This window comes from Schistocerca serialis, chromosome 3, assembly GCF_023864345.2.
Source record: "Schistocerca serialis cubense isolate TAMUIC-IGC-003099 chromosome 3, iqSchSeri2.2, whole genome shotgun sequence".
NCBI lineage: Eukaryota > Metazoa > Arthropoda > Insecta > Orthoptera > Acrididae > Schistocerca > Schistocerca serialis.
Window position 1 is genome coordinate 644,794,882 of NC_064640.1, and position 16,736 is coordinate 644,811,617.

The 16,736-nt window shown below is 41.1% G+C and overlaps 1 protein-coding gene across 3 annotated transcripts in view; it reads right to left on the reverse strand.

The window, feature by feature from the left end:
* Positions 1-16,736, reverse strand: part of LOC126470531 (protein inturned) — a 258,007-nt gene that overhangs the window by 20,349 nt on the left and 220,922 nt on the right. For 2 of the 3 annotated variants that reach the window (XM_050098452.1, XM_050098450.1), the window contains exons 17-19: positions 13,208-13,303; positions 6,599-6,792; positions 3,770-3,855 (exon numbers count right to left, since the gene is read on the reverse strand). In XM_050098452.1, the coding sequence (XP_049954409.1) occupies positions 3,770-3,855; positions 6,599-6,792; positions 13,208-13,303 (376 nt within the window). The remainder of the gene's footprint in view (positions 1-3,769; positions 3,856-6,598; positions 6,793-13,207; positions 13,304-16,736) is intronic. The other variant, XM_050098451.1, reaches the window with a different exon arrangement.

Below are 16,736 nucleotides of genomic sequence, written 5' to 3' on the forward strand. Positions count from 1 at the left end.
CACCATAAAGAATTTATAACTAACAACAAATAGTACGTCTGGTGAAAAGATGATCATATCCATTACTAAACTTCAGCATTATTCTCTGTTTCAGCTTGCTCAACAGTAAGTGGAAAGCACACTACCATACACACATTCCACAATCTGTAAACTGATTTTACATAAGTGACACATTCATCATCCATGCAGAATGTTAAGTCCATACCCTTTGACAAAACATAATTCAGTACCTGGCTTCTGCATCAATGCTTGAGCAGTGAACAACAAACAGTAGCCAATGCACGTAGTTTGCACAGAGAGCGTAATTTGGCCATTTTATTATTCACTTCTTTCTGGAAGTGTACATTAACAATTTATTTTCTGTCTGTCTTCAATATAACTTTTTATTTCTTTACTTTTTTGTATATTTTATGGACGTTAGTGATGTGCATTAGACGTTAGAAGCAAATAGTAGTTCAGTCGGATTTAGTCATAAATATTGACTCTCAGCTTTTCAGACTATTAGACAGAACAGCTTTATAGATTTCCAAATCTTTCACTCGTGTAATTAGTTGTATCTATTAATAGAAGATGAGTAGGAACTACAAATGTCATGCAAGGGGAATTGGATGCAGTTTGAAAAAAATAGAGGCTGTGTTGGCTGCAGTCAAGAGGCTTCAGATGGCTGCTTCAATTTGCAGGAGCAAAAGGACCACTGGAGTGATGGCTATGGCACCTGTCATGCCACCAGTGTTGCCTGGGATCACTGACACCACTTTACCTTCCAATATAAATGACCTGAGTACTCCATTCTCATCTGAGATTGAATGACAGACAATGGAAGGTTGTAGGCATGTATGTGGGGGAAAAATGCCTGTATTGGCTGTATGGCTTTCCCTCCACCCCTTAACAACAGATGTGGTGGACATTTGCTCATATGTTAGGACTGGGGCTAATATCTTCATGTGAGGTTCACATTTACACAGAGGGAGTGGTTGCTTGTTCCTTGAAGCTCCTATGTTACAAGACTGACAAGAGTCTCCTAGGAAAATGGCAGACTGGTCCAAAAGGAAATCCACTGTAGACCCAGTATGTTTGCTCTGTGTGTGTGTGTGTGGGGGGGGGGGGGGGGTATTAGTGATATGGAAGCAGCTTCACTGGTAGCTACTGAATACACTGGGCACAGCTGAGGTACATGTTGTACCAATGCTGACTGTTGTTTGGTGAAATATTAAATTCAGATTACAAGGATAGGCAGGACAACAACAGCGGTGGTGCATAATATCTAATGAGATAAATAGAGAGACAGAATATGAAACAGTGTGAGTGAAGATAAGAATCAAAGTTTGCTTAATACAGTAGTCAGACATTTTCATCATCTATCCTTATGAGTGCTGCTGTCTTTTTAGGACCTGATGTTGGCCATAAAGCTGAAATCAGTAATCAGTTTAGATAAATTAAAATGTGACCAAGATTGTGAATTCTACATTTTATTTAGATATTAATGTCACCATTCTTCTGGCAAGGTCAAAATGAGACCATTTCAAGCATTTAAGCACATAGTACCATCAGAATGAATTTTCACTCTGCACCTGAGTGCGTGCTGATATGAAATTTCCTGGTAGATTAAAACTGTGTGCCAGACTGAGACTCAAAATCAGGACCTTTGCCTTTCGTGGGCAAGTTATCTACCAACTGAGCTACCCAGGCACCACTCACAACGCATCCTCACAGCTTTACTTTCTCCAATACCTCATCTCCTACCTTCCAAACATCACAGAAGCTCTCCTGTGAACCTGGCAAGACTGGATTAGCCACAGCTTGGGGGATTGTTTCCAATATGAAATTTCACCCTGCAGTGGTGTGTGCACCAATATGAAACTTCCTGACAGATTAAAACTGTGTGCCAGACAGAGACAGAAACTAGGGACGTTTGCCTTTTGCAGGCAAGTGCTCTACCAACTGAGTCTGCCAAGAAATTTCTTATCAGCACACACTCCGCTGCGGAGTGGAAATTTATTCTGGACACAGTCCCATGGACTGTAGGTAAGCCATATCTCCACAGTATCCCTTCTTCCGGGAGTGCTAGTCTTACAAGGTTTGCAGGAGAGCTTCTGCGAAGTTTAGAAGGTAGGAGATGATGTGCTGGTGGAAGTAAAGCTGTGAGGACGGGTCATAAATTGTGCTTTGGTAGCTCAGTTGGTACAGCACTTGCCTACAAAAGGCAAAGGTCCCAAGTTCAAGTCTCGGTCCAGCACACAGTTTTAATCTGCCAGGAAGTTTCATATCGGGACACACGCAGCTGCAGAGTGAAGATTCTTTCCAGAAACAATCCCCCAGGTCCCCCAGGCTGTGGCTAAGCAATATCTCTGCAACATATCATTTCTTCCAGGTGTGCTCATCTTGCAAGGTTTGCAGGAGAGCTTCTGTGAAATTTGCATGGTAGGAGATGAGGTATTGGTGGAAGTAAAGCTGTGAGAACAGGCTGTGAGTCGTGCTTGGGTAGCACTTGCCCACGTATGGTCAAGGTCCTGAGTTTGGGTCTTGGTCTGGCATACAGTTTTAATCTTCCAGGAAGTTTCATATAATGCTATGTTTAATAACAGATGCAGTGATTTATTTGTCGGCTATATTCTCTAAATGCACTCTAGGTCAATAATGTCTAATACAAATTGTATTGGTAAAATTTTGGTATCGTCGCTACTAATACTGAATATAACCTCAAATGTGGTGGCAGAAAAAGGTTTTCCTCGAGTGACAGTATACCCACAGCTTTGCCAGCACATGCCCATGTCACATATATTTAACAAATTTCACACATATTTGTACACATATTTCACCTGTATCTCTGGAAAATTTTGTCCTGCAGTTTCGGTTTCATACAGTTCAATGTTCATGACATTATATCTCCCGAACTATGTCTCATACAATGAAATAATTTTGCATTTCATCCTGCAGTTTTGTTTTCACGTAGTTCAATGTTCATGACATCATATCTCCTAAACTATGTCTCGTACAATGAAATAATTTTACAGGTACATACAGTTGTGTGTGTGTGGATCTATCAGCAAAATGTGTCGCAGATAGAGTTGGTAGTAAATAAGTAATAAATTAAAACATCATGCATAATTCAACAGTTTTTCATGCACCTCAGTGTTTATGATGTCATATCTCCTGAGCTGTGTGTCATTCAGTGATAATTTTCTCAAGTATACTCAGTGGTACTTTCCGCAAAATGTTTTGTGAATACGATTATTAGTAAAGAAGTTATAATTAATAGGTCATGACTGATATGGCAGCTTTACTGCATGAACAGTGAAAATGTAGTAAGTGATAATTTTTTTTCTTTCACCATTTTGTGGTGGAGGGGGGAAAAGTGAGTAAGAAAAGTCTTGTAAAGGTTTTACATCATGTGTGAAGTTGCTTTCAAGTCGCTAATATAGTCTGGTTAAGTGTGTTCATAAACTATGCTTCCCTTATCCAACCCCTACCTCTGCAAGAGATAGATGGTTCTTATCCCCACTGTTGTTCTTTCGAGGTAGTAAGTGATATGTGTATCAAGTTTGGTTGAAACTGATCAAGTGGTTTAGGAGATTTGGAACAAACAAACAAACATCCATACTTTCTCTTTTATAATATGCATGGATACTTTTTATTTGCTGATATATGAATCAGCAACTATAGTTTCTTCTAAATGGGATGGTGTATTTTTGTAATGACATTTGATAGATTATGAAATAAGAATACTAATTATTCACATGTTGTAAAGAACAACTGAATTCCAACTTACTTTGATGGTATGATATCATCCATGTCCAATGCTACAGGCTTTCCAAATGAAGTTGGATCATAAGGACTGCCCTCAGTGACATGTTCCTGAAAAGAGATCTATTTCAGAAAAATAACTCTTCTTGCTCCAAGGTAAAAAATTAATGGAAACCCCTATAATAGCTGCAGCATATGCAGTGTTAGAAGCTATAAATAAGAAACATGAGCTCATGTGATAGTAGCAATGACTGTTTGAGAAATTGGTTCTTGCACTGGACATGACCTAACTTCTGGAAGGAAATCATATCAAAATTCACCGTCTTTACATTTAATGCTGCCATATTTCCTCATTCCTATGCTTATCCTCTCCCTACAGTGTGAGCACTGAACTTACATTCAACTCTGAGAGGATAGTTCAAAACTGTCTGAAGCTGTCACCAATCATTTAATTTAATCACTGCCTCTTACACCTACAATCCTGTTCATGTTTCGTAGGTGTACTTCCTTAATACATGACATATTTGTGACAATATTTTTTCCATTCAAGGGCCACTGCAGTTTTCATACTGCCTCTCCCCCATTAATTAAAAAAAAGGAGAAAAACTTTCTTTCTACTTAAATTGTTGGTACACTCAAAGCAACAGTTTTTACAGGTCAGATAACCAATGGCTGTATGAGTTGAGAGACTCTCAACTCAGTCACACTACACAATTAATATCTACATCTAAAAAATCCATACCTCTTCAGTGGATTGCAATACTGCTTACGTTAATCACAGAGAGGCAGTTAATACACTCCCGGAAATGGAAAAAAGAACACATTGACACCGGTGTGTCAGACCCACCATACTTGCTCCGGACACTGCGAGAGGGCTGTACAAGCAATGATCACATGCACAGCACAGCGGACACACCAGGAACCGCGGTGTTGGCCGTCGAATGGCGCTAGCTGCGCAGCATTTGTGCACCGCCGCCGTCAGTGTCAGCCAGTTTGCCGTGGCATACGGAGCTCCATTGCAGTCTTTAACACTGGTAGCATGCCGCGACAGCGTGGACGTGAACCGTATGTGCAGTTGACGGACTTTGAGCGAGGGCGTATAGTGGGCATGCGGGAGGCCGGGTGGACGTACCGCCGAATTGCTCAACACGTGGGGCGTGAGGTCTCCACAGTACATCGATGTTGTCGCCAGTGGTCGGCGGAAGGTGCACGTGCCTGTCGACCTGGGACCGGACCGCAGCGACGCACGGATGCACGCCAAGACCGTAGGATCCTACGCAGTGCCGTAGGGGACCGCACCGCCACTTCCCAGCAAATTAGGGACACTGTTGCTCCTGGGGTATCGGCGAGGACCATTCGCAACCGTCTCCATGAAGCTGGGCTACGGTCCCGCACACCGTTAGGCCGTCTTCCGCTCACGCCCCAACATCGTGCAGCCCGCCTCCAGTGGTGTCGCGACAGGCGTGAATGGAGGGACGAATGGAGACGTGTGGTCTTCAGCGATGAGAGTCGCTTCCGCCTTGGTGCCAATGATGGTCGTATGCGTGTTTGGCGCCGTGCAGGTGAGCGCCACAATCAGGACTGCATACGACCGAGGCACACAGGGCCAACACCCGGCATCATGGTGTGGGGAGCGATCTCCTACACTGGCCGTACACCACTGGTGATCGTCGAGGGGACACTGAATAGTGCACGGTACATCCAAACCTTCATCGAACCCATCGTTCTACCATTCCTAGACCGGCAAGGGAACTCTCTGTTCCAACAGGACAATACACGTCCGCATGTATCCCGTGCCACCCAACGTGCTCTAGAAGGTGTAAGTCAACTACCCTGGCCAGCAAGATCTCCGGATCTGTCCCCCATTGAGCATGTTTGGGACTGGATGAAGCGTCGTCTCACGCGGTCTGCACGTCCAGCACGAACGCTGGTCCAACTGAGGCGCCAGGTGGAAATGGCATGGCAAGCCGTTCCACAGGACTACATCCAGCATCTCTACGATCGTCTCCATGGGAGAATAGCAGCCTGCATTGCTGCGAAAGGTGGATATACACTGTACTAGTGCCGACATTGTGCATGCTCTGTTGCCTGTGTCTATGTGCCTGTGGTTCTGTCAGTGTGATCATGTGATGTATCTGACCCCAGGAATGTGTCAATAAAGTTTCCCCTTCCTGGGACAATGAATTCACAGTGTTCTTATTTCAATTTCCAGGAGTGTAGTATAAATAGAGATTTTTCTCTCCTCTCTCTGAAGAAGAAGGAATTTACAGTCCGGAACGCTGTGTTCTATGATTCAGTCACCTAACCTCTGCTAATGCACTCCTAAAAGTTTTCCATTAGCCTTGTATATTGTTACATTACCCAGTTCCATCCTCATTAATAACTTCTTCATCTTTGAGACCAGATTTATAAACAAATTGTTGGACAGATTTGGGAAACAGTGTGGTCCTACCCTCAGCTAACCATTTCAAAGGCTGCATGGAAGGATCATTTCTTAACTTCTAGAAGCTGCAATCCATTTTGGGGCAACAACTACTTTGACATGTGGTCACTAATAGCACTGTTACTCCTAAAAGAAGAGCAGGACAGATTCATTGTCAGTCAAATGTATGAATAATTTTATAAATGTAAGTTGCTGTAATATAGCAATGAGTGACAGCCTTTTCTTCTTCTTGGAATTTTCAAGCACCGTAGCACACTAATGATAAATATACACACCAATAACATAAATATACATGTAAGCAAAAAGTGTAGGTCAAAACAGTTTATAATGTTCTAACAAAAAGATATAAAAGAGATTACTGCATTATTTACTCTATTATACATAAATCATGTATCACAGATAAGCAATTACCTCCCAGTCAGATTCCGACTCTTCTGATTGTTCTGAAGGTGATTCAGAAAATCTGTCTACACTGCCATGTCTTGTTATACGTTCTCTTTCAGCTCTCCGACCCAAAATGGGAGCTGACTCATCACTCATTTCACTCATGACACTTGTTGCCTGACTAGCTGAGTCTTCTGAAGTAGAGCCTTGTAGTGACACACCTACACAAGACATAACATTTGACAGAGAGAGAGAGAGAGAGAGAGAGAGAGAGAGAGAGAGAGAGAGAGAGAAAGGCTAGTGCATACAACTTTCATTTTTGCTCGAGTCATTCTGATTTCCAGAAATTTTATGTGAAACTTGACATTATAAATTAAATCATCATAAAAATTCAAGCAGCATGCATAATTAAATTATTAGACACTGTACAGAGGGCTACTGAGCAATATTTATTACATTGTTATGTCTCCTAAATAATACATGTCTGATAGTAATGTAGAACTTAGTTTGTTTCTCATTTTAAGATAATTACTGAAATTTGTGGCTCTACTTGTGGAAGATAAAACACTATGACTTAGTAATGTATCAAATTCCGCAAATAGATTTTAATCAACAATAAATCATGAGATCAACAGAGTGTTATATGTGTTTAATGACTTGGAACTTTGTGTCCTAAATTCTGTAAGACAATCATATCATATATGTCGCTACAGAGGTGGGACAGGAGATCTGAGGTTCAACATTCCTTTTCTATGAGGTCATTAGATCCAGAGCATATGCACAGATTGGACAATAATGTGGCGTGTATTGGTAAAATCTTTTTTAAGGAGTCATCCTGATATTTACATTAAATGGTTTATGGAAACCACAGTAAACTTAACATCTGGATGGCTGGATGGAGATATAGATGCAGGTCCTCCCAAATACAAGACTAGTATGGACTTTTATATGATGAGTAAAAAAATATATTCAAATGCTGTGATAAATGTGGTACACACATTGCCTGACATAAAAAGCGGAGCATCCAGAAGCAGAGGAGGAAAGGAAATGAATCTTAAAGGGTTGAGAAGGTATGCGATGTTATTACAGTGATTATACACTACTGGCCATTAAAATTGCTACACCAAGAAGAAATGCAGATGATAAACGGGTATTCATTGGACACATATATTCTGCTGGAACTGACATGTGATTATATTTTCACACAATATGGGTGCACAGATCCTGAGAAATCAGTACCCAGAACAACCACCTCTGGCCATAATAACGGCCTTGATACGCCTGGGCATTGAGTCAAACAGAGATTGGATGGCGCGTACAGGTAGAGCTGCCCATGCAGCTTCAACACGATACCACAGTTCATCAAGAGTAGTGACTGGTGTATTGTGACGAGCCAGTTGCTCGGCCACCACTGACCAGACGTTTTCTATTGGTGAGAGATCTGGAGAATCTGCTGGCCAGGGCAGCAGTTGAACATTTTCTGTATCCAGAAAGGCCTGTACAGGACCTGCAACAGTAGGGTTTTGCAGGGATCAAACGACGGGTAGAGCTATGGGTCGTAACACATCTGAAATGTAACATCCACTGTTCAAAGTGCCATCAATGCGAACAAGAGGTGACCGAGACGTGTAACCAATGGCACCCCATATCATCACGTCGGGTGATACGCCAGTATGGCGATGACGAATACACGCTTCCAGAGTGTGTGCACCGCATTGTCGCCAAACAAGGATGCGACCATCATGATGGTGTAAACAGAACCTGGGTTCATCCGAAAAAATGATGTTTTACCATTCGTGCACCCAGGTTCGTCATTGAGTACACCATTGCAGGCACTCCTGTCTGTGATGCAGTGTTAAGGGTAACCACAGCCATGGTCTCCGAGCTGATAGTCCATGCTGCTGCAAACGTCATTGAACTTTTCATAAATCGAGACGTGGCTGCACGATCCGTTGCAGCCATGTGGATAAGATGCCTGTCATCTTGACTGCTAGTGATACGAGGCCATTGGGATCCAGCACGGCATTCCATATTACCCTCCTGAACCCGCCAATTCCATATTATGCTAACAGTCATTGGATCTCAACCATCGCGAGCAGCAATGTCGTGATACGATAAACCACAATAGTGATAGGCTACAATCTGACTTTTATCAAAGTCGGAAATGTGATGGTATGCATTTCTCCTCCTTACACGAGGCATCACAACAACGTTTCACCAGGCAATGCCAGTCAACTGCTGTTTAAGTATGAGAAATCGGTTGGAAACTTTCCTCATGTCAGCACGTTGTAGGTGTCGTCACTGACGCCAACCTTGTGTGAATGCTCTGAAAAACTAATCATTTGCATATCACAGCATCTTCTTCCTGTCAGTTAAATTTCGCGTCTGTAGCACGTCAGCTTCATTGTCGTAGCAATTTTAATGGCCAGTAGTGTAAAATTGAATCAAATTTACAAAGAACTTGACAGAACAAGCCCTTTTATCAGTATGAAATTGCACCCCCTTTGGTGGTGGTGGTGGTTAGTGTTTAACATCCCGTCGACAACGAGGTCATTAGAGACGGAGCGCAAGCTCGGGTTAGGGAAGGATTGGGAAGGAAATCGGCTGTGCCCTTTCAAAGGAACCATCCCGGCATTTGCCTGAAACGATTTAGGGAAATCACGGAAAACCTAAATCAGGATGGCTGGAGACGGGATTGAACCGTCGTCCTCCCGAATGCGAGTCCAGTGTGCTAACCACTGTGCCACCTCGCTCGGTGCACCCCCTTTGGCCTTGGACAAATGCACTGATCTGGTTGTGAAGGACATCATAAAACCACAGCATTTTCTCCCGAGGCAATCTGGCCTACAACTGTTGTAACTGATCCTTGATATCCTGGATACTGGTACTGGGACGGAGTTGACATCCAAGCTGATCACACACGTTCTGTCAGGAACAGATGTGGGAATCAGGCTGGCCACAGGAACATTCCAACATCATACAGACAGTTCATACAGACATGTGTCATTTCCTGTTGACAAATGGCACTTCAATACCGTCACATGAGAGGCAAAAGTTGAGGACGCAGGACATCCATGACGTACCCTTGTGTCATCAGATTTCCCTCAGTCACTACCAGATGTGACCTAATGTCAAACCTGATGGCTCTCCACACCAGAACATAGGGAGTAAAAATGCTGTGCCTCCACAAAACATTGGAAGAATTGGACCTTTCCCAAGATCACCACCATACTCGCCAACAATAGTTACATGGAGTAGTGCATTACCACAATAACACATTATGACATCATTCAGCAGCAGTCAATGCTTCCTAGTCATGGCACCAATTCACACGCAGCTATTTGTGTTGTGGTATTAATGGCAGAATATCCATGGGATGGGAATTCCCTAGCTTGTGTATTGCTAATCTCCAACCAATTGTTCAGGATAACACAGAATGTTGCAGGGAGACCACTACTTGTTCTCAGATGGCTAGTGCAGATGTGATGGGGTTGAAATGTGCTTTGTGCACAATAAGGTGATCCCCCATCATGCTGGTCAGATGTGGTCGACTAGAGCCCTTACATTGAACTAGTCTTCCCTCACATTCCTATGCAGTCTGACATTGAGCCACTGTTACATCCGAATGCCCACAAATCTAGATATTGCATGATTTGATCAGCTGGCCAAATGGAGAGCCATAATGAGGCCCCTTTCAAACTCAGTCAGGTGGTGATAACATTGCCTCACACATGTAGGCAGCATCTCCACATCCTTTTAAGTGATCACCCAACATCTGACACTGTTCACATTACTTATACACTGATTAACCAGGACATTATGACCATCTACCTAACAACCAGTATGTCCTGCTTTGGCATGGATAACAGTGTAAATGTGTTATGGCAGGGAAGCAATGAGGCCTTGGTAGGTCGCTGGAGGGAGTTGGCACCACATCTGCACACACAAGTCACCTAATTCAAGTAAATTCCAGCGATGGGGGTGATGAGCTCTGATGCCATGTTCAGTTAATCCCAGATGTGTTCAATTGGGTTCAGATCTGGTGAGTTGGGGGCCGAGTACATCAACTGTAACTCACCACTATGTTCCTTGAACCACTACATCACACACCTCGCCTTACGACATGGCACTTTTTGTTGCTGAAAAATGCCCAGTGCTGTCAGTAAACATGATCATCATGAAAGGGTGTACATGGTCTGCAACAAGTGTATGATACTCCTTGGTGGTCGTGGTGCCTTGCATGAGCTGCACTGGACCCATGGATCCCCATGTGAATGTTGCCCAGAGCATAATGCAGCCACTACCAGCTTGTCTCCGTCCTGCAGTACAGGTATCAAGGAGTTATTCCCCTGGAAGATGACAGATTTGTGCCTTCCCATCAGCATGATGAAGAAGGTATCTGGATTCATCAGACCATGCAACACTCTGCCACAGAGCCAACATCCAGTGCCAATGGTCTCATGCCCATTTCAAGCATAGCTGCTGATGTCATGATATTAATATTGGCACATGCATGGGTCACCGGATGGGAAGGTCCATCATTAGGAGTGTTCGGTGCGCTGTGTTTCCAGACACAGTTGTACTCTGCCCAGCACTGAAATGTGATGTTAGTTCCACTACAGTTCACCGCCTGTCATGTTTTACCAGTATGCCCAGCCTACGACATCTGACACCTGTACCGAGGGGTGGCTGCCCAAACCCAAGATGTCAGGACATAGTTTCACCTTGGTTTTGCCACACTCACCACAGTGCTCCTCGAACACCTGACAATACATGCAGTTTCTGAAATGTTCATGCCAAGCCTCTGGGTCATCACAATCTGCTCTCGGTCAAACTCAGATACATCATGCACATTCCCCATTCTACCCACAGACAGCAATGACATTAGATGTACCGTGTGTGTGTCTGACTATCAGTCATTCCTTGCCAGATGCTGCTGCTATTGCCTGAATAAGTTTATATCAATAGTAGGTTGGTTGTCATAATGTTCTGGCTAATCAGTGAACACCCTACCAGGCCTGGTAACAACATAACAATCAGCAACAGTAGTGCATTCTGCTGGCAGTTCTGCGTGTTACAGAGTCTTGCAGCTATTAATCATGTACATATGCACCAGTGGTGTGTGTGTGTATAGTTATACTGAGATCTGACCACGTCTTCTGAGTGCATCAGGTTTTTTTTTAATTTTTTTTTATTTTTATTTTTTTTTAAGGCAGTGTATTTTGTGACAGAATTTCACACAATGATTTCTTTCTCATTAGTGCCCTTCCTGTTATGACCTGTCAAACATGTTCAAATAACTGAATCCCAAGATTTTGTCTGTCGCAGCACTGTAAGAGAGAGCTTTCCCCATTATTTTAACCATTAAGTAGGAATCTCATGAATACCGACTTTGTGAATGAATGTTGGCTGGTTTGAAAACACTGTACGCCACATGTGGAGATGGAGCTCTCTCATTGTTTATGTTCAGTTCCCTCACCCTCTAATGTCTATTATTTTTTCCAATACAACATGTATTAGGAGAGTTTTGCAATGCAACGTCCCAGGTGAACAAGCCCCAACCTGCTTTTGTGTGTCACACATCTACCTTTATAATCCAAAAGCCACCATACGGTGTATGTAGTGGAGAACACAGCATGCGCTACTACACTCTTGATGTCTGTTTTCTTTATTTTATGGGAATGTGGAAAAAAGAAAATATATCTATGAGGGAAAGATATTACGACAAATGGCTACCTCATGATGCAGATGTGTTAAAATCATATATCCAAGACTGACTTTCATGAGCTGATTCTTTCAACATGACTGCTAGTAAAAAATTTACCCTGGCATCTGCAGTAAGTTATGTGAGATTGATTTCTTACCTCAAACAGATACTCTACTGGAATTTTCTATGAATGAATTGGTCTCACTGATATGGTATGATGACTATATTTAGTTGTCAGATGACACAGCGAAGAAATGCCTTGAAGACATGTTTGGAAGAATGAAGAGATGGTCTATTGGAAATTATTTTTTTAAAAAAGTAATGTAGCTTTTACTGTGGATTTTTTAAATCATCAATTTTTAATTTTTTTCCAGATTTCTCTATTCATCCTATTAGAAGGAAAGATGAACATGCTGCTGGCTGTGCAGTCATAACTGTATTTGTACTCTGGGTGAAACATATACACACATTATTTCTTCATCTCATTGTAAGACCCATAATTTAAAATTGATCCTGGTATTCTCTACTCGTGTAGTCTACTATTCTCATGTCTCATAGGGTGTTTCCAATATGTTATTTTCACTTTTCCAGAGCCAAATATTCTTTGTACTGCTATACAGACTGATTACAAGATGCTATACAAGCCAAAATTTCGAAGTAATTTGGTACAATACACACACATGACTACAGTACTTTAGCTTGTCGACTGTACAGCACCTTAAAAAGCTCATGAAGTCTCAGAGGTGTAATGACAAAGAACTTGAATCTAGTACCATATGCAATTATGCTGTGTCATTAATTTTAGAGCTGCTTTCAAGTTCTATATTATTATATGATATACATAAAATAGCATACATTCTTCATGTGGCTAAATTTGTTTCTTTATAATATTTTCTCATTTTATTTCATATTATTTCACAAAAACGCACCTGAAGACATGTACCCATAACATTTGTCTGGACTGCTTCGCCTTTTTAAGATCGATGTAACTTCTGGCTGCTTCTTCGATAATACAAAACTGTTACCTAATCAACATGATTTAATTTAGAGCATCAATAATTATGAGTACCAATAAGACAGATATACTTTAAGCAAAGCTGTATTTCTGTGTGTACCTTAATTGGCACAGACAATGAATAGCATGTGATGTTACAATTTAATAAAGAACTGATTTCACAACAGGAGGGTGGAGCAGTGAAATGGGAAGATTTGTGGAATGGATAGTCCATGTGGTGGCAGGCTTATGAGAGTAAGAGGCAGTGATCTTACATGTCTACACTCTCATAACTGATAGTAGTTTGCTGGAAATGGTACATCGTATTTTGGAATCTTTCACTCTCTGACTACAGCAAAGGTGCACAATCAAGGTTTGAAATCTTATAGACATCATCTAAACGAAATGAACAGATTTCAGTTTTATTAATAAGTTTCATTCATATTAAATTATGTATATGCTTTTCAGTCAGATAGAGTTGGTACTGTAATTATCTGCTGTTCACAAATCATTCCATTTCACTGCATCACAATGTACTAACTAATAGTGGGAATATCAGTTGCATACATAAAAAAATATTAGTGAAGAATTTTATACTAATCAAAAGCTAACAATGATTTAATAAAACATCTAGCACACATTCAAAAATAAAAATGTTGTGTGTGGAAATTCATTATATTTGTAAGCAACAGCTCTAAAAAATCAGGTGTCTTATTTCTTATAATATTATTGTTACCTCAATCATACTTCTGTCACACCTGGAAGTGAGTTACATTCTCCAACATTTGGTACATAAATCTTCTAGAGAGGAGCAGATAACAAGTATGAGAGCAAATACCTAGTTAAAGGTTCCATATACCTCATCTCCAATGGATATAAAAATACGAGACATTGATAAATAGGAAGGAAATCGAGATTTGATTGTAGTTGAATACGTGAAACTCGTTTCCCTTGTTATCTACAACATTCAGAAGGGTTAATATATCAGAACTCTACTTGACAAAATGATTCTGAACTTCATGAAATCTTTAACAGTATTCCACATCACCCCCTACCACACAAAATATATGCTTACAAAATATAAGACCAAGTATGTGAATTGTCTAAGGAATTACTGGAAAACAGAATGAAGTATGCTGTTCTCAATACAAAGATATCACCAGAAGCAAAAATAGCATATGTGCTGCCTTGCAGAAGGCAACATTTGTGAGATGTGGGTGACTGATCTAAATTTACAAGCAGCACAAGATATCATCTACTAACTACTCTAAAATCTTTATGATCTTTCTTATAAGAAATTGATTACCACATTCTCTTTCCATCTCAAAGGAAAAAAGTTCGCATTGTTAAAAAATATCTTCAAAACAGTTCTGAGTTTCTCTGTTTAATGACAAATTAGTGTCACAGCTTTATTAACATCATAACTAGTAAAACTTGTGCTGTATCATTAACCCACAGCAATGGTTATCACAGAACTCCAATGGTAGTGTGAAAGACAAAAACCTTCACCATTCTCATGCATAACATTGGGGAGAAATTTCTGCAGATTTTAATAAGGTTCACATCTCAACTAGAAACAATGTGAATATGTCAGTGACTTCATAAGCTATGAAATCATGTCTGCAGTATTTGTGCCTGTAGTTTCCACTAGAGGTCAGTGACAGCTCTGTGGAATAAACTACGGTGATTGCTTATGTTTCAGGCATGTGGGGACTGATACTGTGATTTAGTACTTACATTTACAAGAAAAACTGACAATGTAAATTTGTGACGAACTGCTGATTTTGCATAGAAAGAATTCACCAACATATAGGGTATTGTAAAAATTGAAAATGGGTTTTCACTGTGTATCCCATACCAGTAAAAACACACTGTGGAATGGCAGGCTATTTCTGTGGGAGAAGCAGACAGCCTTTATGCAAATGGAATCTTTGGTGTCATCCATTAGTAGTTTAACCACATAATATGAGGTGTGTGAGAAAATTGATGAGACTGAGGACACTGCGAGTAATATGGCAATGCTGTGTTGTTCTACTTGTGTAGAATGGTTCAAATGGCTCTGAGCACAATGGGACTTCACATCTGAGGTCATCAGTCACCTAGAACTTACAATTACTTAAACCTAACTAACCCAAGGACATCACATACATCCATGCCCGGGGCAGGATTTGAACCTGCGACCGTAGCAGTCGCGCGGTTCCAGACTGAAACGCCTAGAACCGCTCAGCCACAATGGCTGGCCTACTTGTGTAGACCGTGTGTTCATCTCTTCCAGATGTTCAGTCAGAGTTTCAGCTTCATACAGCCACCACATAACTTTTGAGAGATTCATCAGTGAAACTGTGTTTTTGTTGTGTGTTATGATAATGGAACAGCGGACTTGAGAGCAACGTTATGCTATCAAGTTTTGTGTTAAACTTGAGGAATCAGTGAGCAGGACCTCTGAAAAGCTGAAACAGGCCTAAGGGGCAACATTCCCTATCAAGAGCACACATCCCAATGAAAACATCAAACATGTGCATGCTCTTGTGAGATGAGACCCACATTTAACAATAAGGTAAAAAGGACTTTGTAAATTTAAACTCCTTCACCATACATCAAATTTTGTGCAAAGATATGCACATGCAAAAGGTCTATGCCAAAATGGTGCTGAAAAAACCTCACAACTGAGCAGAAGAACAATCAAAGAGATGTGTTGAAATTCTTGAGAGGATTGCCAATGACCACGAATGGTTCAGTTATGTGGTCACAGATGATAAATAATGGATTTTTGAGTATGATTTCGAGACAAAGTGACAAAGCAAGGAATGGCTCACTAAGACATCTCCTTGACCAAAAAAAGATCAAAAGAGCAAATCAAAGATCAAAACAATGCTGATTTGCTGTATTTTTCACAAAGAATTTGTTCTTCCAGAACAGACTGTCAACCGAGTGTTTTAAAAAGATGCCTTGAAAGGCTCAGGAATGGGTGAACTGAGTGAGACTGCACATGCAGACAAGTGAATGCTGCATCATGAAACAGACTCATGTCACATGGCCACCCCCATCATGGAATTTTTGACCTCAAAAGGCATTCCTATTGTTCCACAGCCACCCTATTCACCTGATCTGTGTCCATGTGACTATTTTCTTTTCTTGAAATTGAAAACTGTCTTAAAAGGACATTATTTTGGGACTCTGGAGAACATTCAAAAGAATGTGACTAACTTGTTACAGGCTCTACCAGTTGAACCCTTGCAGCCCTGCTGCCAAGTATGGGAACAATGACTCCACACATGCATAGGTGCCAAAGGGTACTACTTTGAAGGGAACAATATTGTTTTTTGAAAATAAAATAAAATAAAAAATAACAACTTTCGTACATGAAACATCTGACTCATTACTTTTCTCACACACCTTGTAAACACACAACCTTGATCAGGTTTTATGTTGAGAAGAACTAATAAACATACATAACTTGATAT